Consider the following 27,635-nt stretch of genomic DNA (forward strand, 5'->3'; position numbering starts at 1 on the left):
GCTGGTTGTGTCTCTGTTGCAGAAGATTTCTTCACGCGCAGCCTGCAAGGCTCCTCTCCACAGCGTACAACCAGCCAGACATGCAGTAGCCAGGACCTCTGCTGACTTCCAAGAGTTTTAGCGGACTGAAAACAAGCAACACTGCATACATAAACTACCCGGATTCCCCTGCCCTTCCTCCTGGACTCTGAGCAGAACCAGACGCTCTGGAGGTGGAGAAAAAGCACAGAAAAATACAGGACTGACATCAACTTCAGTACAAGACCGGCTGCCTCACGAGATGCTCGGTTCGGGAGAAGTGCATGCAGGGCGTGATGCGCTGAAGACACGGGCCAGCTGGAATGGTAGTCTAGACTGAGAGGGCTGTTTTACAGGACCTGAAAGCAAGGATGAGAATGCCCACAGGAGTGTGTTGGCCCCTGATGACTTGTTTTTGCTGAGACACACGTACCTTGTGGCTATGTGTACAACAGCCTAAGCAGCTCTCTGTTCATGGAGGGGACAGCTGCCTTCTGAGATGGCGCCTTAGCCCTTAATTTTAAACCTACTTAAATCAGTGTTTATTACGCTGCACAAGACAGGAAGGTTTTGGGGGAGAGTGAGAAGCAAGGCAGGTTAGAACAAACCCATTAAATATATCTGTCCTCTTTGTATTCCCTCTCCTTTCCCTTTGTTAGTTTTATGGTTTGGAAGGCACTCTGACATACCTCTGTGTTCCTGGATGGAGTTATGTTTACAGCATGTGGTTCTCTATTCATCCACGCTACAATAACTGGAAGTGGGTTTTAATGAGATTGTTGTGGCCATATACAGTGATGCTTCATCCAGGCTCGGATCTTGGTTCTCTTTAGCTCTGAGATGGTTCACGTGAGCATTAGGTGTAGGATTCTCTGAAGGGTGCTCCTACATAAAGCCAAATTTCCACTCTTAAAAAATCAAGTTAACTGCTTAAAACTAGGGATTGAATGATAAAAACCGACTTTAGTGCATTTACCATTCTGCTGGAATGTATCCTTCAGCCCTAGCCCCTTTTTCAGGGTCATGCCATACTACTGCAAAGCTACTGGCGTGAAAAGCCACGCTTGGAGCAGTTGGAGAGTTAACTTCCGACGGACAGAGCAGCACCCTTGTAAAGGGGATCCTGTGCTTAGTGCTCTGTTTCTTCAGCAACTGGCTGGAGATAGGTCAAAAAACTATCTGTGTAGAACATTAGCAGCCTCTTCCCTGGTCTGGAACATCAAAGGACCTGGTGAATTGATGAAGAGGTGTTCTCTGATGAAACTGTATTTTATTTCTCAGTGAGAGACACAGGACTGAGCAATGCAGAAGAGGAACCTGGGTGCTACTACCCTGGTTGACTGTGTATTTGAGATTGACAAACTTGCTGAGGAAGAAAGTAAGGTACAACATACCCCTTCTCCCTACCTCCAGCCCTCAAAAAACCCAAACCTCACCTCCCCCTTCATAGTTGTTGTCAAACCTTTGATCAACTGCCACTGTCCCAATTCTTTCAAAAAGGTTTGAAGCACAATTTTACCTTTGAATTGAGGAAAAAATGTAATCCTGGAAATAGACTTGGTTATTTTTAACCCTAACACACAGAACTATTAAAGTGCTATAGATTTGATTGTTAGTTTCACAGTGCAGAAGTCTCCCCTTGGACTAATGACATTGTGTACTTCCTAATATTTAAAAAGAAATCTTTTTTTGTAAGTTATTTTCTCCTACTGTATATCAAAACCACTGGGGAAAAATTGCATTCTTTCAGTTCCCAGTCACAGAAGGCTTGCTACGTAGTCTTTACAAAAAAGTTCCTTTGGGTGCATTGGCTGAAGTTATACTTGGATAGACAGCATTTGATGCTACTGGCTGCTGGCTGCTCTGTGGGAACGGGTATTGTTATCTTGTATTAAAACAGTAGCTCTCTGCACTCCAGCAGATTTATTCTGTTATTGTACTAGCCTCCCAAGTTCACTTCAGTCTGCAAACCCTAGAGTGGAAAGAGACATTTTTAAAGGACTACAAAGTTTTCGTACAATTTAAATAGTTTCCAACTGATGTGCTCTCCTAGCTGCATGCTTTGTTTCACTAATCTTAATTCTAGTCCCTGCTGGGTTGCAACCTTCCCTCCCTGGAAGCAAATAGCTTTCAGAAAAATGCAAAGGATCGAGTCCTGAACACAGCCCTGCATATACGCTCCACTCTCCTCAGAGTCGGTCACACAAGCCTGAGCCCTTCCAACTTGCACAGAGGCTACTGTGGTCCTCACGAGCAGAGATACGCATGTTCGGTAAGACCAGCTCTGGCCACGACGGAGTGTATTACAGCTGCACTGTCTGTTCTCAGTTTTAAACAAACTGTATTTAAATTTGTTAAATAAAATTATGGTTTCTAAGAGCCAGAATACCCCGCAACTCCATTATCAGAGACAGTGCACGTTTCGTGTTTCTCTCCTAGCCTGAATCCACTGGTTATTGGAACAGAAAGCAGGGGCTGAGCGACTTCTCGGAGACTCTGAACAGATTTGCAGCTTGAATTTGATCTCTTCCTCTCCCTAAAGAGATGGCAGCTCCTCAGTGACTGCGGAGCTGGTGAGTTAAACAAACACATCATGTTTTCCTAAATCCTGTGTTTCTGTTTTGAGGGACAAAAAGAAAACAGGACCCACAATCCCAAGACTTCACAGCAAATTTAACTAGAAAGTACAGATGTGCTCTCCCATTTGCAGCTATGTATGCAACCCCTTTACCTCCATCCCAACCAAAATCTGATCCCTGCTCATTTTACAAGGGGGAATTTCATCTTTAGATGCTTCACAGCGAGAGCAGGGGTGGAGGAATCACTGTAAGACTAACTTGTCCTTTTCTCCTCTTGCACCTCCTCCTTGGGAGTTTCTCATTCCTGCCTGGCCTGAAATGTAATGTTATATTTAATAGACGACAAAACACATTTCACTTTTTAAAACTTTTTTTTTTCTTTTTGGGAGAGAGAGACAACCTCCATAGTAAAACTCAGTGGAAAAAAAAGCCCGAATTAAAGTCATTTGACAACCAACTTGGCTTCCAACAACTGCACAAGTAACGGCCTCTTTGCAGAATGAGTTGCTAAATTCTGCCTGGAAGCAAAATGGTTTTCCACACCTGGTTACTCACGTGTTCACCAACTATTTTCTCCCTATCTAATTATAAAAATGAGGAGGCCAGTAATAACACATTTTTTAAGTCACTGGAGAGCTGAGCTCAACTTTCAGTTCAGATGGCTTCAGTTCTTTCGCTCACTCTCTCTCTTCTGCCTCCAGCACCTTTTTACTCCCCCACATTCACCAGACGGTCTACAACATCATGCTCAACCATCCAGGCTGTGGGTCCTCAGTAGTGCAAGGGGATGAGCTTCCGCACCCATCTATGAAACAGCAGACTCTGGTTCCTTCAGGGCCCATTCTCTCTTCTGAACTTACTGCCAAAGAGCCAGTCCTTTACCTGGGTCTAGTGTAAATTAACGTGCCCAAGTGCCTGGGCCATCGTGACCCCAGACATGCAACCAGGAGTATTCAGGGTGAACCAAACATGGGAAAGAAGCTCTCATCAGTCCACGTACTGGGTCCTTCCTAAATAAGGTATGTCGACAGATTGTATTATCCGTCCTGCAGTGCGTTCTTCAAAAATGACAATCTGCAGAAGAGAGGGATATATAAAATTCCTTCATGCAAAGGCTCAGTTACTTTAAATATTTTTAGGAGGAAAAGGGATACGATCACAGCAGGGGAAGGAAGCATCATTTAAAGAGATCAGTCAATATGAGTCTGAACAGTAACTGTGATCCTTCAGCACCACACGATGCAGAAAATGAAGCAGCATCAAATCAGGTCTGTCTTGATTTTGAACTTGATGCAGTGTCTTGAAGTGTAGCTGCCATCCTCATCATGTCTTAATGGTTGTCAGAGCTATAGTCAGCTTTAGAGCAGCACCTTCCCTAATTTTCACAGATCTTAGGAGATAACAGTCTCCTTCCTCTCTGTTGTCCTGGTTTTCAGCTAGAGATAGGTAATTAATACACTATATATGTCTAGCTCTTTGGGACACGACTCAGAGCAGGATCTTTAATAACACAAACAAGCAAAAAGAAATCCCACCAAAGCCTCTCACCTCATTGCTCCCTTTCCATAACCAGGGACCGGGAAGGTAGAGTGTTTCCTGAGGCCCAATTTTCCAGTAGCGGCCCAGGTTCTGACCATTGACAAACACAACTCCTTTTTCCCAGCCCTAGAATCAAGACAGTACACAGAATTACTGATGCAGCGGTCTTGCCTGGTTAGCATCCCCACAGGACACTAAGTCTCCTTTCACACTTGCATTCTTTCAGGCCACTTTCTGCAGGTTTTCTGCTTGCTTTCCCCATGCAACTCCCTGAAGCCATGAACATTTAAGTAAGCCCTGTTGAACAGGAGTTATCCTTAATGTACTAATTAAAAGGATAAAGCTTTCCAAAATATGCAATTCATGATTCATGCTTGTACAGGAAACTTCATCCTTTTGAACAGACATATCTTTATTTCTTCCCAGGCTTAGAATATCTCCCCTCACCTATTTCCCAGGTGACAGAAATACTGTATTGCTACTGACTAGCGTAATTTACAACAAAGCATAAATGGAAAAGTGAGCAGTACAATAATGACTGGCATGAACCTTGGCTCTAAGGGAGTGAAATCTGAGCAGGAAGTTTAATAATACTCGATATCTCATCTTCAGTTCTATGCAAGAATAGCAGTCTTCCACAGGAGGAAGATGTGAATGCTGTCATGCCATGTCCACAAAGAAGTGACTCTTTCCATATAACATTGAGGAGGTAGGGATAAAGCTAGTGCATCCTTTATTTTTTGTGCCCATTACTCCTCTGCAGCTAGAAAAGCAACAGCATTTGTGTGTCAATAAAAAAAGACGAACTGTTCGTTAGCAGCTCTGCACCATCAGTATTGCCCGTGTTTTCTTATCAGGATGACTACAGACTGAACAGAATGACCTGCCAGCTTGAGAAGACTCCTACACCCTCAAAATAATTCTTTCTCCGAGATCAGAGGAAGACTACAAAACTACAGACTACAAGACAGAGCTCGGTCAGAGCTATTACACAAGTGTGTCTCTAACCAGCTTTGATCAAGAAAAAATAGGGGCCAAATTAAAATAGGACTTGCCTGTAGCTTCAAGAAAGTGTCCTGTGGCTGATGCTCTATCCACAGCCTTCCGCGAAAAAAAGCCGGCCCGACAAAGTAATCTGGGACTGCACTCCAACCAGCAGCATGTCGCAAGCTGTAAGAGAACAACCAAACACAGCAGGGAAGCACCGGGCAGCACTGAGACACAACGCTGGTCTCAAGATCACTTCAAACTGCTGCTTACAATGGCGGATGGATGTTGTTACAACAAGGTTGCTGTTCCCTTGCATGCCAGAAATGTCAAGCAGTTGCTTTCTAGAGTTAGGGCCTAAAGGTAATATTCTTCATGCTGCAAAGGGATGAAGTGTTTATCTCCTGTAAACATTCAAGGCAAGCACCTAGCTGATCTCTCCCCTGCACTTAAGATAAGTGTACTGGTGATACACGTCTCGGTCTTTGTTATCCTATGCTTGCCACATCACTGATAGGCCAATTTCTGGTACAAGAAAAGGATATATGGGGCTATCACCATCTCTAATACTTTACAGCAACATAAAAATCTCTGCTTCATGTTGGCTGCTGAAATACCCATCCTTCTTCAGATGTGACAGTGCCATGGTGCAAGCTATAAATGCATGTGGCTTGCCCAGGCTAAAGGAAAACCTGCAGAATTTATAGGATTCAAAACAGACATTCCTGCCCGTGTTCCTACTGAGGAACACGAACACATCCTTGCAAGTTTGCAGTAATTAGGGGCAATCTGGCATTAGTTCTTACCTGTGCCCACAATTTCGGAGCAGGGGACAAACAGAAGAGAAAATAAGGAATGTAGAAGTCCCATAGAAGCCTTGAGCTTCTGTCAGAACACGTTCCTTCCAACCCTTACGAACTGCATCTCTTGGATTTGGGGAAGTTATTGATCCAGTGCAGCTTGACTGCTGCTGAATTATTCAACTAAAAGCCTGCGACAATTCTTTTCACAATACCGTGCGCTCCATCCTCCTCCGCAGTGACTGTAAGCTGATTGTGTTCCACTGCTACTGGTCAATTGCCAGTAACTGACTGTAGTGTTGACTAATCTTGCTTTTGTTTGGGCAAGGCAGTTCACTTGCTTTAATGTTCCTCACTGGAAATATTCCCCCATCAATAATAATCCTTGAAGTAGCCCCCCAGCACCTGGTAAGATTGTCCTTAGAAATTTCAAAATGGAGACTTTTTTTCTTTTAAAAGCCATTTCAGTTTAACACAGCCTCTCAAGAGAGAGCTGTGATATCTTGGGGGACGCATACATGTCACGTTCTGGTATTAACAACACAACTGAAAACAGTCTCTCTGGATCATGGCCAGAGTCCAGAGGGCATCTGTTGCCTTAAACGTTTGCGAAGGTTTTCTGTGTCTACTAACAGAGGCTCCTTGACTTACCCCTGCTAGATTTCTTTCTCAGTCTTTCTTGAATTCAAGCAAAATAACTTAAAAGAGAGGAAGCCATCTGGACTTGTTAATGTACTATTAGTAGCTTCCTCAAATTAATCCGTCCCTTGTGATTTGAATTACTAAATATATCAGCCATATTGCTAATTTTGAGAGAGACACAAGCTTCTCCAACATGTGGGTGTGTTGGGACCCACCCCTTTGGGTAAGCTGTGCTTTTACCTACCCGATCCAGCCCTGCTGCGCAGGCTGTGAGGAAATATTTAAATCCTCCACAGTGGGAATACATTTCACCCCTAAATAACGGTATGGATAAAGTGGCACCATTTTCTGCACTATTTCGGGCAAAGGTATCAGCAAGAAACTTACCAGTGCAAAAATCCACCTACCTACTTTTACCTTGTATTGCCTTTTTGATACATTTAACTCCTACCTATTAGATTTTGTACTGCTGGTAAACAGTTGGTTTCAAATGAGGAGGAAAAAAATTTTAAATCCCACAAACCTTTTCATGAAGCCAGGTTTCATCTCCAAACTGTAAATCTTGAAGTTCCTCAAGGGGGTTTTATTCAAAAAGATGTCACCAATTAAGCCTGCAAGAGCAATGGGGGTAATGAAGAGTTGAAAAACAGCTAAAGCTGATAGATTTTCCTGTTGGCATGCGAGAAACAGCAGGAGATGGAAAGCAGCCACATTCTGCTACAGAATTAGAGCCCATATGGTCCCATTGCTCATCCAGACTGAGTGGGGAACATTACTATACTTTGGCCTCTCCACCCTCTCCTTTGCTTCAACTCACCGAGCCGTTAAACACCCTCCAAGCAGAAAACATTGTTGGCACAGGCAGCAGATGGGGTTTTGTTGTTATCGTTGTTTTTTAGTTAGCTGTCCATGTAAAGATTTTTTTTAAGCAGTAGATCAGTTACTTCTCTAATAGGCACAGCAAAATATAACATGGGCAAGCACTTATGTCCAGTGTTGATCCAGTGCTTTCCATCCAAGGATCTTAAGACACCTTAATAAGTAATTTACCTTTAGCACTCTCTTGTTAGATAAAGTTATTCTCCACGTAGCAGGCAAAGCCTGGGTCCTAATCGAGCCTTCTAATTACAGGACTGCAACTGAGACTGCCTAAGCAGTGCAGAGGCTTTATGGACCTCTTCTGCAGTAAAATAAAATTAGTACAGTCACATGCCTAACTCCATTAGTCTATTTTGTATAGTTTTTGCACAGTTCCCCACTAAAATAGAATCCTGGGGTTTCGACCTCTTCCAGCTTCACAGTTGTATGTGATAGACTCAAACATTTTAGTAAATTCTGCTCAACAGGATGCAATTCATTCCTCCTGGTATTGTGTGAGTTTTTAAATGTTGTGATCCTCCAATATCAAACCCCCAGGGGAAAACACAGATTAAAAAAGGTATTTTCCTTCTCTCTCTCTGAAGTAACATGCTCACAGAGCAAGAGAAAGGGTACCCTAACATGACCTAGCAAGTCTAGAGCAGAATAAGATTCATTGATGGCCGTGGGTTTAGTTGTACCCCTATAATATAAGAAGCCTTAATGCAAGCCATCAGGCAGCCACTACTTTTCCTCTGCAATCACTCCAGACAGGTGGTGATGAACTGTGTTTCTTAACACGTTCCCTCCGTCATACCGTTTCCCACCGACTCCCAGATGGAAGTCTTGGCTAGCACTACGATAGCTGTATTGGGTCTTCAGTTTGGCTCTGTGTAAAGCACACAAGAAAGAGAGTTCTACAGGGTTTAAACTCAGGGAACTATCTAGGACGGTTTGAGAACAAAGAACTTAACTTACCTTTTCTCTGTTCATTCAATGCCAGGCCATAATTGACGCGACCGCGGTTCTCTACCAAGAGTCTTAGCTGCCTGAATCCCTGTTAGAACAAAACAAAAAAAAGGAAGAGCATCAGCTGGACCAGTGCGCAGCATGTGCTGTATCAGCCATAATGCTTGGTTAACACAGGTCAGTGGAGGTGTTTAAGAGGGGAGGTGGCACCAATACCTTTAGCAGTTGCAATTTATCAGTTTACTTTAAAGTTCTGGATTATGTGACAGAACAGTGTCCCCATATCTTTCAGCTACTGCAAATAGTTACGCCGCTGAGGAACTCTCAGCCTTTTCCTAAAAGTTTTCCTTTTTTCTCTTGGGTTTTTGAGTACCATTTTGATATCACCCACAGAGCCAGAAATGGAGTTTGACATAATACAGGCTTATGTCATACAGCTCTCCCACAAGTCATGAGAACATCTGGTATCTCCGCCCACTCACCTGCTCCTAGGAGCCCGGCACAGCTCTGTTGACACGTGTTCAACCAATATACTAGTCTTATTGCCAACTTCTGCAGCGGTGAGACTACTCTCAGAGCTAGAGAGAGACGTTCCTCCTCATTTCATTGGAGACCCAAAAGGTGCAAAAGCTCCCAAACCCCCTTGAAACCTGCTTTATGCCAAGGAAGATGAAGCCTGCACGGACTTCATCTGCACAAGCAGGGTACCAGTGTTAAATGTCTACAGTTGGTGGGTGTGGCAGGAAGGCTGGCAAATTTTATGCAGCAAGGACCACACTGACATGAATTTCCTCCATGGAAAAGTATTCAAAAACCACTTCTCAATCACAAATAGTAACTTGGCAATGAAATCACACTGTATTTCACTAGGGAAATAGTGTCTGATTAGGGTATAACGACTATTGCCTGTGTCAGGCTACCGTACCAGCTAGTTAAATGGATTAGGTGGGAGATGCCTTCTTGTGAGCTACGCCTCTTTAGCGGTCTCGGTTCTGTTATGCACATACTATTGCTGTGAGCGATCTCCAGTTAGTTACCTGTCCTTCAGGAAGGGAGAGCTCCACTGTGTTGTAGTCCAGCTCACCAACATACATGGTGTTAACAAACACCTGCAGAACAGAGCACAAGAGAGGAGAGCAACTTCTCATCAATTATACCATAATCATGTGTTGCATAGGTTACTGAAGTTGTGTTTGGGAAGGAAATTGTCTCTATTTGAAACTAGAATTCAGCGTCCATAACTGTGCCACTAATTCAGTATAGGTGGGGAAAAAAAAAAATCACAACACTTCTCAGAGCATTCAATATTCTGATGTTTAAAGATGTTATAAGTTTTAGTAGACTAGAACCTCAAGCTGATTTACAGATGATAAGGGTTGGGGCTTAGCTGTGAACTGAGAAGAGCAAATCCCACTTCAGATCTAAAACTCCCCATTTTCCTTCGTGGTTGACCCATTTCCTGCCTAGCTGCCAAGACCAAAGCATTTACATCTGACTGCAGTTAGTCACAGTTGCCCTCTGCTCCTTACCTGTGCTCGGTCACGGACATGGTCCCTTGAATGCAGATGTCCACCACCAAATATGACAGTCTCATAGAGCACATATCCATATGACTGCCCACTGCTATCATTCAGATGCAGATTCTCCATGTTAATAGGAGACTCTGACTTAATGGGCTGCAAAGGAGAAACAAATTTAAGGGCAGAAGCGGCCTCTCAGCATCGACAGGCCACAGAAAGGCAATTCATGTAAGATAGGTGTTCCACTCTGCCGCAGGTTACATTTGCCCCGTGAGCCTCCAGAGGTCTGTTGCAACCTGAATTACCTTACGGCTCTATGAAAGCTACAGCAGTGAAGACAAGGTACCAGAAAAGGGAGCCAAGCACCTGCAAAACTGGAATTCCAAGAGAACAGAAGTAGCAGTAAAAAAGGTGAGATAAAAGATTTGCCTCCTTTGCATATCCTTGACAAAACATTCCCCGACCTTGTCCTCGTGGGATAACAAGCCAGTGCACTAATCTCCTTTTCCACCTAAGAGGTGATGCCTTTTAGTACTGAGATGCATTAAAATTGGTCGTACTACCTGTAAAAGAGATGGTAACACGTCCCAGAGAGAGATATATTGATGCAACAGGATTGCACCATAGGATGCCTTGCTTTCAATCATGGGAGGGAGAGGAAGAGGCTGGCCTGTGGTGCAAAAAGAAAGAGAAAGTTGGAACAACTATTTCAGATGCAAAAAGCCAACACAGATTTTAAGGTCCCTCCAGACCTCCTTTGGTCCTCCCTCCCGTCTTTTGGAAAAAGCACCCAGCCAGTCAACCAACCAGAGTCACAGGGCTCCAGCAGAAGGGCCAGTGTAAACAAGTCTCTGATTTCAAACACTATAGGTAGAGCAGTATTTTGGTTCTTGGATTTATAATTACCGATGATCATGCTGAACAGCTGTCGGAGCTTGAAAAATTTGGATGTATAGTCTCCAGCCTCTGTCAGCACAGCGTCGTAATCTGAAAAAGAAGCACATACATTTTAAAAAGCATACAGCAGCTCTGGGACAGCCTTCACGTACACTGTCATCAAAGAAGTAAAAGCCCAAGACACAATTTTTTTGGCACTGTCTGTGTTATGGAAACCTGTACACTTTTATCTGTGAGAATGTAGCTAGACGAGCATAGTGTTGCTTAATTTGGAGAAGAGCCACTCACCGAGGAGCAGCACACTTTCAGCGATCTAATTTGCACGTACTCAGAATTTCACACAGGATAAAGTCAACAGTTAACAATTTTAACAAAGGGCTGCTGGAGTGAAAAGAGCTTTATGGTACAATTTGACTTGGTAAAATTAAAAACCAGAACTGTATCTTGGATCACCATCTTTCCCTAGAAACAAGAGCCAGCATGGAGATAACATGAAGCAAAGTCACCATCTGCGACTTCTATTCCCAGTTCAGAATGAGGGGATCCTCCACGTCCTGGACCGGGTCTGGAAATAGGAAACACTAATGAAAGCCCCCTTTAGCCAGGCATTTGCTTCTGAGCTATGTCTCTCCATGACAAAGTGATTGTACCGATCATTTCTGAGTGCTTCTGTCGGCTGTAACTAGCCCAAAGGGCAGTCTGAGCTGCACTCTCGCAATAGGTGCATGGGCAAGGCAGTGAAAGAAAACTCACCATAACTGGTGACATCCGACTTGTATTCATCAGCCTCCAAAGCACCGTTCATGAAGCCAAAGTTGGTGCCTCCGTGAAACATGTAGAGATTGATGGATGCTCCTAATTTGAGGATGCTTGCTACAGTATTCACCATTTCTGTAAAGGAAGGGCAGTGCCAGGAAGGCCACAGACCAAGAAGCTAGGCTAATACTCTTCCAGTAACTCAAAAGTAGACACAAACATTCTGGTCCTTGTCAGTCAGTCATGCCTGTGTAATTACAGCGATTCATACTGTGATTTGTATTTTGCCCTCAGTAAGGGTACCACGTCTACTGACATATTGGGACATATTAATACATTCAAATATACCTCTTCCATAGGTGAAAAAGGGTAAAGCTCATGTACTTGAGCAGGAATTTTGCTTTTCAGCAGAAGAGCGGTAAGGACTACTCAATCAGACTCTTAACACACCAACGACCCAATTACAAAGACAATTGCAGGAGGAGGAGACAGTCATTAAAAAAGTCTTATATACCTCTGTTTTCACTGTACTTTAGATGTCCTGGAGGTTCTGGGGTTGTTGATTTTTTTTTTTTAGTATTTCCCATCCTTCTTAATGAGCTTTTAAACTAGAAAACACCTGATACTTTTCAGAAGGTGCTATACTTGCAAGAGGCTTAAGGTCACCATATTCCCACAAAAGGCAAAATAATCCTCTCTTAACGAGGAGTGTTTATTCACTAGACAAGTAATGTCGTTATGATGGAAGTTTCACAAAACTTGTGACATTTTTACAAAATGCAAATAAAGTCTTCACAGGATTTAGATTATCTCGGGAGGTGAAAGAGATGATGTAAACCACTGGGCTGTGTTTTTGAAATCAACATAGAGTAGCATGAGGGCTCAGGACACATTGACACTGAGATCTTAAGATGTTTGGCCCTCTGCACACCTCACAGAGTCCCTCTTCGGGGAATAAAAAGAAAAATACGTATTTTTTTAAAAAAGAGCTGCTGTTTGCTAACACTACTAAAGAAAATCCAAGGCATGGCAATGTGACCCACTTACTTCATTTACAAAGAGTCACACAAAGCAAAGGTTACAGCAGGACAGAAAATTTAAAAAGTTGTCCGTCATTGTTCCGTGACTGTTTGTCGTGCAATAAACCCCACTATCTACACAAACAGTGTATGGTGCTCACCGTCTGCATCAAAGACGTAGTGAGGGCCTCCCCAGTTATCAAACCACCCGGTCCAATACTCCATCACCATCTTTGGCTGATCTCTCTGTATCAAAACAAAACCAAAGAGTTAAAATTAAATGCAGTTTTGCACTCATCCCTGTTTTCTAGAGAACCATTGTTCAAATGCAGTTGAGTGACCCAGTTTACAAGAGTGTTTTCTTCTCAAGCTGGCATAAAAAAAAAGCAGCTAAGGCATTCTGAATGAGTGAGGAACAAGATGCTGTGGGCCACCAACGCCCAGAACAGGCAAGCAAAGCAGAGAAGTACTCTGTTAGGCACAAAGCAAAAACCACGGCACACAATCAAGTGACCCCAAACAGTTCTGGATATTGTAGTTTGGTAAAGCTGTAGCAAAAAGACAAACCAACTGTCACTGTTTAGCTTCTGCTAGAAATACACATTTATAAATGTCTGCTTATCAGCTATGCCACTGGCAGCTGAGAGTTTGCAGGTGCACTGCAGCCAATGCTTGCCAAGGTAGGAACAGCAGACCTTAGCGGCTTAATGCCTTTTTAATGCCACATATGGTGTTGGCAGGAAAGAATTAGCCTTTGCAGGAATTAGGTCTTCATTAAAAAGGCTCTGCACACAGAGCAATTGCTTCCCATTTGTTACTGCCTGCCAGCTCCCTTAGCTCCTCTAGAATTCCACCCGGCCCCATCACACCGGACATGGCAACATGTGCTCAGCCTGGCTGGCACTCCCTCCTCACGGTATTTATTTCTAGTCAGGGCAATTTCACCCTTTATCTGATAGGGGCTTTATCTGATGCCACATGAAACGGCCAAGGTAAGTGGCATTGAGGAAACCCGTGTTTCATTAGGAGAAAACAACTGCAGGTGCCTGTAATCATCTAATTGTTCCAAGTTTGGACCAGCTCTTGGAAATATGTTTAATCAATGAATCGCCAGTAAACTAGTTAAAGAAGAAGGAGTTCTGCTGCCTTCTGTTCATTTGCAGGATTTGGGGAATTTTGTAACACCTAAAGAAGGCGAAAGCACATGCAACAGAGCCTCTTTTGCCTCTACAGAAAAAGAAAACAAATTAAAGCCATAGGATTCAATGTTCAGCGTGCCAGCAGCAAGGTTTTCTTTCACAGTCCAAGCAAAAGCCAAGGGAAGAGATCAGAAGAGAATCGATCACGGCCAGGGGCAGATGTCAGTTGTTCACATCTTTCCAGGCTGACATTTGGAGCAAGCAGAGCAACAGGGAAAGAAGAGAACAGAGGATGCAAAAAGAGAAAGAACCTGTCACTAGAATACGAGGTACTGGAGATGACCGAAACACCCATCACAGTGTACCCTGAAAGAACTGCAGTAGACCAGCACCCAGCATTTGAGGACTACAGTTTTCAATCATGCTCTTGACGGCATCCACAGCATCAGAGTAAAAGAGTTTGGGAAAAAGACGACTGAACTTCAAGAGAGAGGTCTGACGATTGCAAAATAGGATGCTACTGGGTATCGACACTTGAAAGTGTGAAGAAACCCAACCCCAAACGGCTAAACACAAGCCACAGGGCACAGGTGAACAGAAAGCCTTTAAGAAGGTGCTGGATAACAACATACTTAAAACCTTCACTACCCAGAGAAATCATCTAAGTATTTTCACCGATTCCAAAAGGATTTGGCCTAATGAGAAGGAAGCCCAAACATTTGTTCAAAAAAAACCCTCAACAAACACACAAACCCAAAACTATCATGTTTTATTTCTAATGCTGTCCTGGAAAATCTAGGTGAACAAAGTTTTTCTGCATCTTACCTGTACCGTGTCCAGATATTTCAGTAGCCCAGGTTCCAGTTTCTGAAAGTTAACAGTGGCCAGTGCTATTGGGAAAAGAAAAGGTTTTTATTAATTTAGACACGTACGAAACACCTAGGAGACCATCTCCTTAGGCACCAGCCCAGAACAAGCTCAGGGGGAACTGGAACATCTTCTGAACCACCAATACAACCTCGTCAGAAATTTTCCATCAAAGTATTCACTTAGTATGCAGAATCTAACTGGACCGCAGCACACAGTGGAATACTTGCGGGCCATCTTTTTAGCTCTAACGTTTAGAGATATTAGAAAGAGAGAGCATCAGAGCAGCTCATGGGGTGTCACAAGCTTTAATTAGAGACTGTAAAGCACTTGGAGATCCTCAGATAAAAGGCACCACATAAAGGCAAACTTATTATTAGAAAGTCCTATCTGGATGCCACACTGATCTCCCAGGCTTTAGCTGCAGGAATCGCTACCCAGGCAATATCTTACAGCTTGTCATGTCTGTGGGGGTGGGTGAGAGAAACAACAGTAGAAGTGAACCAGATAGAAATTGTAATTGAAAGACTTATCTGTGCTTCTGCCCTGTGCAGCATGGGGGAACCGGCAACTAGTTTGTGTGTGCTGCATGTATAGCAAAAGTAGATGCATGATCTTCAGGCACCAGAATGGGAAGACCTGTAGGAGCTGATGGATTAGAAGACACTAACCTGGTACCCGTGCCCTAGCCCCGGTACACATTTGCACCATTTTCATACTTTTCTAGCCCTCAGTCACACTGATGATATTTCTCCCAAGAAACTTTGAAAATGCAGGAGCAATGATACAATTCTGATGATTAAAAATTGACTTCTTCCAAGAGAGCTGGTATCAAATCCAGCCCTACTTGTGTCAGAGCACTTCAAACAGAATACTTACAGAAGCAAAAGCTCACTTGTCAGTACTTATACCTCGATTTTAATAGGCTGACCTATGTAGCGTGCTGAGCTGAAGAATTTGGCACAGGCAAACGTGGTGGGAGACCAAAATCAAATGTGGGTTTAGCATTGGTGTAATACGTTAGTTGGCAATCCTGAAGGCAAACACGCCCAATTCTGCTCTTCATGTAGACTAACGAGACACCATTGAAAATGGTGTAAAGGTGTGGAGAACCAGTCCCCAAAGCCTTACTCGTCTTTTCCACAGCAGGTAGTTTTCACATACACGCAGCTTTCCACGATGGTGCTTTAGCCGTGGCCTAGAGGGGAGACTGAGCTTTTATTTTGTCACCCATCAGCTCCCAGCAGGGCTGTACCAGGCCAGGTTAGAGCCACCTGGTCTGGGAGTCTTGCCGCTGACTGTGCCCGTGACAGGAGGAGGATGGCAGGGGCCGCACAGGTACCCGAGACTGACCAAGATGTTTTCTCTACAGCATGGGACATCCCACTACACCTATGAGCATGAAGGGACCCACAATGACAAAAGCTTTCCTCCTCATCTCCTGAAACTGTGCTGCAACCACTGAATAAGGGCTACCATGCTGTAGTCTCGGGTCCTTCTACAACAGTTTTCTCTGCAGAGCACCAGACTGACTGCTCCTGGGCATTAACAGGAATCTACAAATGCTTCCTGGAAAGAAATCGGTACACTGCCGATCAACAGAACAAACAAAATCACAGAATCACTGCATTAATTTTCGACTGCAGTATGGAATCTTCTGTTTTCTTAACGCATTTCTACAGTGGATTTTGTTCTCCCTCCTTTAGCACTTTCCTAACCACCTTGCTGCCATTCCGCTTTGAGCCCTAGTTTTTCCACGCATCTGATTACTTGACGTGTTGACTCTAATGAGCAGATTGTTACGGCATCTAAGAGGCAAATTGTATCAAAGAGCTCTCAGCATGCAACACGCTGGAAAAGACAACTCCAGACAAGAACGAGCTCTGAGGCAGTAAACATTCCCAGAGAAGATGGTGAGGGCTAGAGAGGGATTGTCACACCAGCCCTGCTGCGTGTCAGCTCTCTGGCAGGGAGAGAGTGACTCTGTGTGGTCAAGGCTGAAAAGTGCTGCACACCAAAAAAATAGAATTGAGAAGACCACCATACTGGTGGTCCATGGACTTCAGAGTTATTGAATTTGCCCCTCTCATAACTGTGATATAAAAACAAGAGGAGGAAAAAAAGGAGGGAAAAGTCTTTTTCTTTAATCACCTCCATGCCTGAGATTAGTAAATTAACAGTATTTATGACAATGATGACAGGAGCACTCAAAGTCTGCACCCTGCAAACACTTCATTCATGGGAGCATTTACTACGCAGGCAGGCAACTGGCAGAAACACAGGAGAGATCAGAGGCCAAGTACGTAGTAAATCTCAGCTGAACTGGATCTGGAAGTCTGAAAATCAGTATCACACTATGCCCCGCACACTCAGATTTAGGGCACAGTGGAACTCAAACAGCTGTACCTCCATTTCTTCACAGTGAAAAGCAGGAAGGGTGCTAAGCAACATTTTTAAACACTTAATAGAATTACACTTTTTAAAAGGGAAAGGGAACATGGACATCGTTTTCCGTTATGCATGTCTGACACTCTCCTTCACCTACCTACCAAAGGTTGTACACCCCAGAGCAGGCTCGCTGAGAAGACAGGGCTGCCCTGCAAACTACTGCTAATCTTACAGAATGTTAGATTTCAGAATCAAGGTTTTGATGGACTTTTTTCTTCTCTTTCTAAGTGCAAAGCAGGTATCTTAAGAATAAGTTATTACTATTAGTAATTGCTGAGGTACTTGTTTAGTATATATTCAAATGAAGCAACAGGAAGTAGTATTTTCAGACTTCTAATCTGGTGAAAACAACATCAAGAAATGCTAGGTGCTGCCGTCTCTTGACTAACCTCATTGGGAAGTACAGATGCCCAATACGAGACAGAAGGCAGCAAAGCATTTAGTCTGCACACACTTGATGTCCTCCCCATGGAGGAGTTACACCTTATGTTGAAAAAACCACTCCGCCTTTCTGGGCAGGGCCTGGGTTTGGTCTGCGTGTGTAGCATCCAGCTAAGGGGGTCCCTCCTCTGTGGCTGAAGCTCCTACCGCAAACAGGGTACAGTCAATGGGGGCAGCTGAGCGACTGCAGCCTACTGCTCTCACTCATCAGCTGCCCCAGACAAAGAACACGGTCTTACCTTGCTCTCCTACGAGCACATACCTCCTTCCACCAAGCCAAACGACAGCCCGTTCTTGTTGTCTGAGGTCATTAACAGTTCCACAATCCCTCTATTTAACAGGGCCTAAATTAAAAAGAGGAAAAGCCATTGTGTTAACAGCCTGAGTTTAGTATTTGTCAGGATATTAAAGCATTAAAGTACATTATAACCTCCTCTGGGGATAGCTTGAAACTGGTAGTGGCTTAGTAAGAAATATTATTCCTGTGACATCTCCCATTCCTCCTGAAGCTTCCCTGACTACTTTTCCCAGCTTAAAGACAACTGAAAAATCTTATTTTGTTTTAGAAAGCTGGATCGATTTCTCACTGATGCATCAAACTTCAGGATTTTATCTTCTTCTTCTGAGATCAGTTTAATAAATAGCTTCACAGCTTCCCATCAAAAGACTGCTTCAGGTGGAAGAAGAAAAAGAAAAGCAGCTCACCCTTCCTGACTAACAACGGAGGCTGAAAGGAGAAAATAGCTGGTTTGCCAGTGAATGCCATCACAGGACAACTCAGGTACCTATGATCTCAAATGGTCAAGTCTGAATGAATGTACTGGTTCTTCAATATCACAGCACTGTATGAAACAGCACTCTAAGGTTTTTAAAATGCATATGCACACACACGGTTCTTCCCATTAGGATTGTTTTCCTACAGCTGGTTTTTTTGGTGTCTGACAAAATTCAGCTACTGAGGGAAGATGAATTTCTAACAAATTTTATTACGATAATTCTTTGAGCACTGGATTAATACTAAGTTTCTTCCCCTCCTTTTGAATGTAAGTACGAGATGGAGAAACGGCAGGGAGCTGCCACACATTGAAATGCATTAGAGGGTTTGAGGGTGCAGCAGACAAACCAGGAATAGAAACAACATCTGAGGCAGACACAGGTGCACGCTCAGCTAATCCCAGCTCGTGTGCCGAGGGGGGTGTCGATACACCATTTCATGGCCTTCAGGTTTTGGAAAGCAAAGGCGCTGCACCCAGAAGAGTGAGATAAGGACAGGGATTTCACGTTTTGTGTGAGCTGTGGGTTTTTTTAATGGGTGCATTAATTCTAGGAAGATTGCAACATTGTCATAGATGGTAGATGCAAATGTGAACCAGCTTGCCACATTAAAATTCCAAGGCCCAAACCAGAACAAAGACTAGGAGCTCCACCTCATGTTAGATCCCGCTCCAACCAAAAAGGACACCCTGCAAATCTTGCTTTCCCACATTTTCATCTTTAACCACTATAATACACTTTCTCAGATCCAAGTTGCACACAATACCAGAGTATGACGAAACAGTACCGCAAAAATACAGCCACAGGCCTGGCAAGGAAATATTATCTGTTCTGACAAGTCTGTGAAACATCGCAAGCTCTTTCATCACAGAGATATGGAAAAGGGAGCACCGAGTCGGCACGTTGTTCAGACACAACAGAGTCCCTGTTCCCCGTTCGTTTAGGGCTCTGAAAGCCACTTGCTTATATGCTTGCCACTGGCGGGACATAGTGAAGGAAACTATGCAGAGATAGCAGACAGTTTTGGCATTATCAGTTCAGATTGGCAATTAACTCTTTAACTTGCTCGTATGTACACTACCTATTTAACCTTCTAAGTAATGTAAATCACTCCACCAGACGGAGTTAGTGCGGGAGCAGGCACCGCTCTAAGCAGATTACGACTCCTGCCACATGATTTATTCTGTTGAAGAGCCTCTGTATACCTTGAGCAATAGGAAAACCTGAGCCAGAGATAACCTTGGGGTGTTCAGGGCACACGTGGAGTACGCAAAGTGTTTCAGAAGGATCTGATAATGCTGTAGCAGAAGAGCAGGGAACATGCAATTTATGGCACATGCTGACATACCACCAGATGGGTAACGTCTCTCATGCGCAGCACTACTTTTAAGCATTCAGTGAGAAGAAATCAAACCATGAACCTTGTAAGTCATGCTGCAGAGCTTGTTAACTGTCTGCCTTGCAATGGTACTGGGTGTAAATGAACAGGTCAGACTCAGGTTAGATCCACCAGGATAACCCAGCTTGCCTGGGCACTGGCCAACTCTTTATCATTCAGTTCAGAGGGAGGAGCCAGGGCAAAGTCTAGTCTCTGTCTGACACAGGTAGTGGAGGCATTAGGCAAACTAACCTGCCTGATGCTGAGCTCCAGAATACACAATTTTAGGAGTGTGATGGCGGCTTATTCCCATAAATCTTCCTCCCAGGAAAGTCAACAGAGACAAAGAGAAACCTTTCTCTAATGTGGTCCAAACTAAGGAGATCAGGACCAGCAGGAGACAGCTTCTTCAAGGCCAGCTATGTACTACAGATACTCCCGCATTTCCCTATCACCCTCTTCTCTGGAAGAGATAAGAACACGGGCTTATCAGTATTGAGAGGGTCGTAAACCATCTCTTCCACTCCAGGAAGAAACATCAAGGGAAATGCAGCTGGATTATGCAATGACGCTCTCAAGGGTTTCTGAAGCCATGCTCAAAAGTTACTCAGAAGAAAGAAAATACTATAAGGAAGATGGTGTGTGAGAGAGATTCACCGCAGAAACAAGTAAATGTGCCAACATTACCATTTTAACATAGGTCATGTAGTGTGGGTCTTTGGCATAGGAACCATATTCATTCTCCACTTGCACTGCAATGATGGGACCTCCTTTCTTGTACTGTTGGGAACAAAAGGGAGAAGTTGTTCACCATGATTTCTAATCAGAGGGACCGAAATCACAGCGGCACTGGCTTGCAGGAAAGATGCACGAGTCTCAGACGCACTCAGCTCCACCCTCTCATCCTCCCAAACGGCTAGATCTGGAGAGCTGACAGACAGCTTCAGGCCATACTGGTTCCTAAAGCGAAGCTGGTAGATTTGATATTGCTTCAGCCAGCTGCCATTACACACAGCTCACACTCGTCTGTGCAGACAGTCTCCACTTGTGGGCAGAGAGGGTAATGGATTGCACTTGCCTGAAGAGGGACGACAATAGGCATTAGATGATCAAAATAGGCATCCACAGCTTCTGTGAAGCCCTTGTACGTTGTCCTCAGTTGCATCTCTGGGTCTTGCAGTAGCCAGCTATGAGAAAAGCAGCAAACAGAATCTGTTGGTCTCCTGTCTAGTGAAGGCTGCCAAAGGTAACACCACCCACCGACATCAAGTCACATCTGGGCAGGAATCATTGATCTTTCCGTGTCACTTGGCTAGCCTGCATGCAGGTATGGACAACATCATGAGTCAGTGAATGACACCACGTGAGGCTATCTACTGCTCACGCTTTTAAATGACTCCAGACTGCAACTGCCAAGCCGTTCCCCTTCTTCTGTATTTTACGCCTAAGCTTATTTCATTAACTTTCCCAACAAGATTTCAAGGGCTAAACTTACCACTCTAAAGGTTACTCTGGAATTCCTGGCATCCCCAAGGGCACTCTACAACCAAGCGCTCCCTCATAAAACCTCAATCATCACTCAAAACAAAGCTTCCAATGATTGTTCCTGTGGTTTCTACTGATGGTTTACAAGACCTCGTTCGCTAGTTTGGGGTTAACACAGAAAAGGACAATTTGTTTAAGAGCAGAACAACGTAGTGCTATAATAATTTAAGTGGAGTGAGCTTGTACCTTCCTTGTTTCTGCAAAAGGAAGCATTAACTAATAGTGCTTCCAGAGGTCTGAAAGACTCAACTCTTGTATGCTATATGCAGCTCGTTGGGCTTATAAAATCACCGCCTCTTTATCTGTAAAAGGAGAATAGTACTGTTGCTCTTTATCAGAATCTTTTATCTGTCCAATAAAAAAATGCATGGTGATGTGGCAACAACTGACAATATGCGCACTTGTCATAATTTAATGCAGAGCTAGCTACTGCCTCTGCTCACAAGTAGCCATGCTCTCATGGTAAGTCCCTGACAGACCTTCGCAGTTCTGCGTCTTAACTCTCCGACGCAAAAGGCAGGGCTTTCTGAAAAATGAAAAGATTAAAAGAAATAATCCCCAAATTTTGTCCGTTGTCTCCACTGAGGTTTATGCTCTGTGAAGATACAGAAAACAAGTGGTATGTAACCTGGCAATAGTTCCACTGGGATCTAGTAACCAGGCAAGCCTCATGCGGACGATTCAACTCGGCTCTCAAAGCCTCTCACCAGCAAGCTGTGTGCTTTAGGACAAAATGCAACAGGAGGCTGGAAAAGTTATGGCTCTTTATTACTGCCAGCCATATAGTACATATGTTCTAGCGGGACTTCTAAAACGGACCTGAGATGAAGCAAATTCTTACCTCAAGATGCAAACACTACTATTCATATACAGACAGTCAAGTTGCAACAGCAATAGAAGAAGGGCTTCCCCAATTCTGTTTTCTTGCTGTAACAATTATGCCATAACACAATTATTATTTTAAAGAATAACTGCTCAGAAAAAGTTCTGGTTCCAGGCTTACTCTCTGTACTGCTTAGGACAGCTCAATAACATCATGGGTCTTCACCTACTTTGGGGACACAGAAAATAAATATTCCCATCTAACAGCCAGCCATTCTAAATCTTCGGAGGAGGCTCAACTGTATGATCAGGGGTTTGGGGGTTTTTTCCCACGGTCCCCAGCACGTGCCTCAGCTGAACTATTTACACACTTACCTGGGCAGACCACCAAGGTCCCACTCAGAGCAGATATAAGGTCCAGGACGCAGTATCACCCACAGTCCATTTTTAGCTGCCAGTGAAAGGAAGGCCCTAGAAATCCAGACAGCGTAATTATTGCCTGACCGCAGAATCCCTACTCCATGCACTCCAAATACACCAATCGCCATGATATTTAGGTACCAGGAGATAATTGCTTGATGAAGCAACTATACTGGATTGGTACTAAAACCTCTAAGTTCCAGAAAGCAGAAGGAATGAGAGTCTCCATTGCCTGATCGAGGTACAGGCTTTGCTTTAGAAGCTGGCAATGACATCTTCATCCAGAACTGACAAGCACACCCTCCCCTCAGCACAGGAGTATTTAATAACAAGAGTTGTCTGTACCACATACTCTAGATCCAGATTTCGGCTGAAGTCAAACTTCCCTCTTTCTTGTTCATGAAGGTTCCAGGGCACGTACCTGAAATGCAGAGTTAGGGCAGTGGAGGTGAAGGGCTGAAAAGGGCACGGCACTCATGAAGCACAGAGAAGAACTCTGCACTCCCTTTGTTAGTCAGCAACAGATCCAGAGATCACTGCGCACACTTACGTCGTGAGGGTGTTTAAGCCGCATGCTTTCATCTTCAGCATGCGGTCTTCCCAGTACTCCCTGGGGACTCGGAAATAGTGCATTGAACCCCCAAATATGCGGAATGGCATGCCTTCCAGGAGGAACTGTGCGTTTTCTGTCTGCAAGCCTAGGGTCCTTCCCCATAACCGCAGAGGGATCAGCTCGCTCCAGTTAAACCTAGAAGAGAAAGAGAGACATATGAGCACCCAGTCACCAGCAGAGAAATCTGTCCCCTTAAGAGAGGCTGCTCATTTCACCCTATCTGTAAGAATCAGCTCTGACCTTCCTACTTCTTAAGTAAGCCATGCTCTTTGTCATACGGAGCATATAGATTTTTCAGAAGACTACAAAACTGATGCAAGGTCTGCCCAAGTTGTGCATTTAATACTCGTTTCACTAGCAGCTTCCATGCTGAATGCCCCAAGCCACTCTGCCATACTCCACAACTGCAATGTAGCACTGCTCAGGCACAGATCGTGAAACTACCTTGCTGGAAATACAGGACAGGGAAGTTTTCACTGACAATACTAGCAATTGCTTTCATAACTTATGGAATTTAAGATCTCCCTCTTTTGCAGTAGGATGACACACACTGGCTGATTTCCAGATCCTCGCTCCAGCAGCAGCTGCATTTCAGTATTGCTACCCTGAACGTCTTAGGGTTCTCTGATACCTTCCGACTCCATGTGTGGAAACACTAAAGACCCCTCACCTGTTCACTGTGAACGGAGAACCTTTTCCTTAAATTAAACCCCTGGACTACATTCATCACTCAGGAAAGATGAGGTCTGCTGTCATCACAAGCTTACCTCTGCCCGCATTACTGCTTGTATTAACCCCCTAATATGTTATTTGCCAAAAGAACCGGAGCAAAGGAGATACCAGGTTCCAAAACACTTACCAGCTTCAATACTCATGCCACCACAGGCTCCACTGGGATCAGTTCCTGCATGCAAGAAACTACTTCCTATTGCCTTACGAGGCTCCCCAGTTCACTCTGGCTGAACCAAGAAAAGGTTTTATCAGCTAGCCCAGATACAAAGCAGTTACACTGTCTCCATCAGCCCATCCCAGTCCCACAACTCTGAATACACAGAAGAGTTAAGACAATAGCAGCTTGTTCCTCTGAGACGTTATCACAGCCAGATGCAAGGAATGAATTCCCATCTCAAGAAAGCAAGAGCGGCCCACACATTTGAGAGAAATGTCACATTTGGAGAGGGAAATACCTACGCCTCCGGCTGTTTTCTATACTACGTGTAGAGCGGGTACTAGCAGAGGGTGAGGACTTGTCAGGACTCATGGCTTACAGGGACTGCTAACCAGGAGCCTGCGGCAATGACCTGTCCTCCAGCACAAGGCAAGGAGACTAGAAGGGAACTAAATCTAACGCTTCTGGGATACTGCACGGGCTGGCTGACAAGCGCACAGGGTACCTGTAGAGCACAGCATTCTCACAGGGCTCTGAAACAACCGGCAGCAGGCATGGGTAATACCTGGAAAAGGAAGTCTACATTAGATATCGACTGCCTTCAGCCAACGAGCGCTCGCGCGCATTTATTGTCAAACCATTTACAAAAAATAGTGCTGAGCAAAGAGATAGTCATGTATCCCATTCAGCAGGTGGTGCAGTAATAACGGAGCTTTTATGAAGACAGTGCAGCTCAAAAGTAGGAGAAAGAAGCACAAAATACCTAACCACCACATTTAAAGGGTGACTGCCTGAACAGGCACAGGATGAAAAACGCTCATCTATGCAAGAAACCAGGTACAGTCAGAGAACGACGACGTCAGGCTAGGAAACGGCAGCGTTGCTCCCAAGGAATTGCGATGGATTTTACCAGCAGGGGAGGTGGTTCTCAATCCACATGCAGGATAGCCTATGGCTGCCTGCCCCTCTATTCTACTAGAACTACATCTTGCACAGATTGCAACCTTTGCAAAGCAGATCCCAAAACAGCAGCTACGTCTACTTCTATTGCTTGGTGGCAAGCCTGAGGCGGAAAGCTCAAAGGGGTCTGGAGATCCAAAGCTCCAATTTTTAAAGATCAAGTTGGAAAAAACCTAAGTTTCCAATCTGTTTCTAAGCTAGGTAAAGCCCTGAATTGCCTCTGCACACAACAGCTCTGCTAACTGCCACTGGTGCCAGAATGAAGGCTGTACACAGAGAGCATACGTAGCCAGATGAAAATAAACAAATCACTTAAGCTCATCTTCTTAATCCTGGGCATAACTTAGGTGGCAAGTTTCCATCAAGTTTCCTACCTTAAAACTCCCTGGCTCCAGTGGTTTTTCTCAGGAAGAAGGACTGGTAGGAAGCTCCCAGGCTCCCGATATTTTCAACACATTACCCTGGATATCCTGAAAGCCACATCTCTCACTAGGATCGGTTCAAGCCACTTCTGAAAAACACTCCTGTGACTCAGCAGAGCTTCATCCTGTTACCCTGAGCTGGATTTCCACAGCTCAAAGCCCACCTGGGCTCTGGGCTTCCTCTTGAGAGCAATGTGTAGCTCCCAGCAGATTTTTTTCTCACTTCTATAATGACAGCACAGGTTGCAAAGAATCTTTTTTTTTGTCTTTGCTAAAGGTTACTGGCCTACTTTGTCCCTCTGTAGTCATTTCCTCCCTGCTTCGGGAAGTCTCATTTTTTGCAGAAAAAATAGCATTAGATTTCCAAATTCCCCCGGAACAGAAGCTTTGGAATTGGGCTGGACAAGTTAGTCCTTAACGAAACAATCTGTCCTTATAAGGCGTTAACTGAAGTGCAAAACAGTCCAAGAGGGACAGGTAAGTCGCAGTTAACTGCTAAACCAGACAGCTACGCTAAGGCATTCATGCCTGTGAAACAAAAGCCGAGCTGAAGCCCTCTCTGCATGAGATAACAGATTTAACTTTGGTTTTGGTCTACCACATAGCCAGAACAGTGGGGAGAAAAAGCTAACTGAAAAGAAAAAGAAAGTCAGAACAGGGGAAAAAGCGTGGAGACCATTAGCTTGCTTTGCCAATCCTAAAGGACGCGCTTCAGAGGACAAGGGCCTTCACAGTTAATCCCTAAGCTCTACTTAGACCTGCCTCAGAGGGCTTTGCTGTTTATTCTGGGCTTCCTCTGGCCAGAGAAAAGTGAAAGCTTTGAGTCGCCTTCACTCACGGCTGGCTGTCTTGTGGCAGCTGAGGTCCTGTGTCCGTCAGACAAGGCCCAGGCGCACATCCAGCGTGGCTGGGATAATGGCGGCTGCGTTGGGTGCTACGGTTTATTCTCAGGTGACCCGGGCCACGGAGAAACACACCGGGTGCCAACGGATACGGTGTTCTGTGGGCACACTCTCACAGCAGACAGACGTCTGTGCTTTTATCAGGTATCGGTTTGCAAGAATCCTCTGCTAAGAACCTATGTGGCACAAACCCAAGCCCAGCTATAACAGAATTTTGCTTCTAATTAAGCAAAGATTTATCAAGGCTTCTCTATAGCTTGGAGGATCGAGTAACTTCCTACTACAGATTTAAGAACCCATTATAAAATATCCAAGTTATAAAAAGGATCTGAGCGGTAATAAATAACTACATCTTCCCTTGCCTGAATATGATCTCTAGTGCCTTGCGGTCAGGGCCTGAAGAGCTCCTGTCACCTGGCATGGAGAAGCCACTGTGCAGACACACACCTCTGGCTACGACACGAGAGACGCTCGTCCAGGAAAGAGCATCGCCCCGAACGCGAACGGGCTGTAAACCCCGCGGGGTTTAAGCTGGAACCTTGAGTAACTCCCTGTTGCCACAGGTGGGCTACAGAGGAACGGATATTGGCCCGGGGCGTGCAAACAGCACCAGGAGAAGGTCCACACGGTTCTGAAAGGAGAGGCGGACACCAGCACACGCCGCAGCCCCGGTCTCCGGGTACCGCGCTGCCCCGGGAACCCAGACCGGGCAGAACCAGACCTGGGACAGGCTGGAGCGAGAGGGCAACAAGGCTCTGGGGCGAGCGCGTCGGAGACGCCCGCGGCAGGCTGGGAGCCGGGTTCGGTCCGACGGGGCCAGCCACCTGCAGACGCGCGGAGCTGCGGCGACGGAAACCCGGCGAGGGCCCCGGGCGGCAGGAGCAGCGCCGGCCTGGGGCAGGACGGGGCTTCCAGCGCCGGCCCCTCCCGAGCCCCGCGCTCTGTGGCAGAGGGGCCGCGCACCGGGCGCGTAACGCGGACCCCGCTCCCCCGGTAACCGCAGCCCCCGGGCTCCCCTCCAGCGCAGCCGCTCTCACCGCGGACACCGGTGGCGGCGGCGGGGCCCGCTGCCCGCCCTGTCCCCGCCCCCGGGGCGCGACCCCCGCCACCGGCGCGGCGGGACGGGGCGGGGCGGTGCCGGCTCTCACCTGCGCAGCAGCAGCCACAGCACGAAGAGGAGCAGCGCGACGGCCCCGAGCCGGCGCTGCCGCCGCCCGCCGCACGGCCACATGACGGCCACCACACCGGGCCCGGCCCCGGCCCCGGCCCGCCGCCGCCGCCTGGGGCCGCGCCGCCCGCCGCCCGCCCGCCATTGGCTGCCCGCCGCCCGCGCTCCGCCCTCCCCCCCCTGCCGGCGCCTCCCATTGGTCGCGGCGCGCCGCGGGCTGGCGGCGCTCGCGCCAGTCAGCCGTGAGGCGGCGGGGGCCGGCC

General features: G+C 45.5%; 2 protein-coding genes across 10 annotated transcripts in view; one reads left to right on the forward strand and one right to left on the reverse strand.

Annotated features, from left to right (window-relative positions):
* The window catches only part of B3GAT1 (beta-1,3-glucuronyltransferase 1), a 123,826-nt gene extending 118,780 nt beyond the window's left edge, over positions 1-5,046 (forward strand). For 5 of the 8 annotated variants that reach the window (XM_075442356.1, XM_075442359.1, XM_075442355.1 and 2 more), the window contains one exon: positions 23-2,591. The gene's annotated coding sequence lies outside the window, so the exon portion shown is untranslated. Of the gene's footprint in view, positions 1-22; positions 2,592-4,993 lie in introns of those variants that run through there. The other 3 variants (XR_012766116.1, XR_012766117.1, XR_012766115.1) reach the window with 2 other exon arrangements.
* Positions 2,953-27,468, reverse strand: LOC104336426 (beta-galactosidase-1-like protein 2). Of its 2 annotated transcripts, XM_075442353.1 has the most exons (20): positions 27,353-27,468; positions 24,426-24,485; positions 22,969-23,166; positions 22,771-22,839; positions 22,374-22,469; positions 20,710-20,818; positions 20,319-20,411; positions 17,742-17,823; positions 14,549-14,613; positions 12,746-12,830; positions 11,563-11,700; positions 10,819-10,899; positions 10,476-10,582; positions 9,922-10,068; positions 9,430-9,501; positions 8,402-8,480; positions 7,089-7,176; positions 5,192-5,306; positions 4,146-4,262; positions 2,953-3,671 (listed from the first exon to the last, which is right to left on the reverse strand). In XM_075442353.1, exons 1-20 carry the CDS (start codon positions 27,433-27,435, stop codon positions 3,585-3,587), a joined length of 1,971 nt encoding a protein of 656 aa, XP_075298468.1. In that variant the 5' UTR covers positions 27,436-27,468; the 3' UTR covers positions 2,953-3,584. The 2 variants fall into 2 exon arrangements, with proteins under 2 accessions (XP_075298468.1, XP_075298469.1); XM_075442354.1 differs by lacking the exon at positions 24,426-24,485 and having other exon boundaries at positions 2,954-3,671.
* Positions 27,469-27,635: the final 167 nt, after the last annotated feature.

This window comes from Opisthocomus hoazin, chromosome 24, assembly GCF_030867145.1.
Source record: "Opisthocomus hoazin isolate bOpiHoa1 chromosome 24, bOpiHoa1.hap1, whole genome shotgun sequence".
Lineage (NCBI taxonomy): Eukaryota > Metazoa > Chordata > Aves > Opisthocomiformes > Opisthocomidae > Opisthocomus > Opisthocomus hoazin.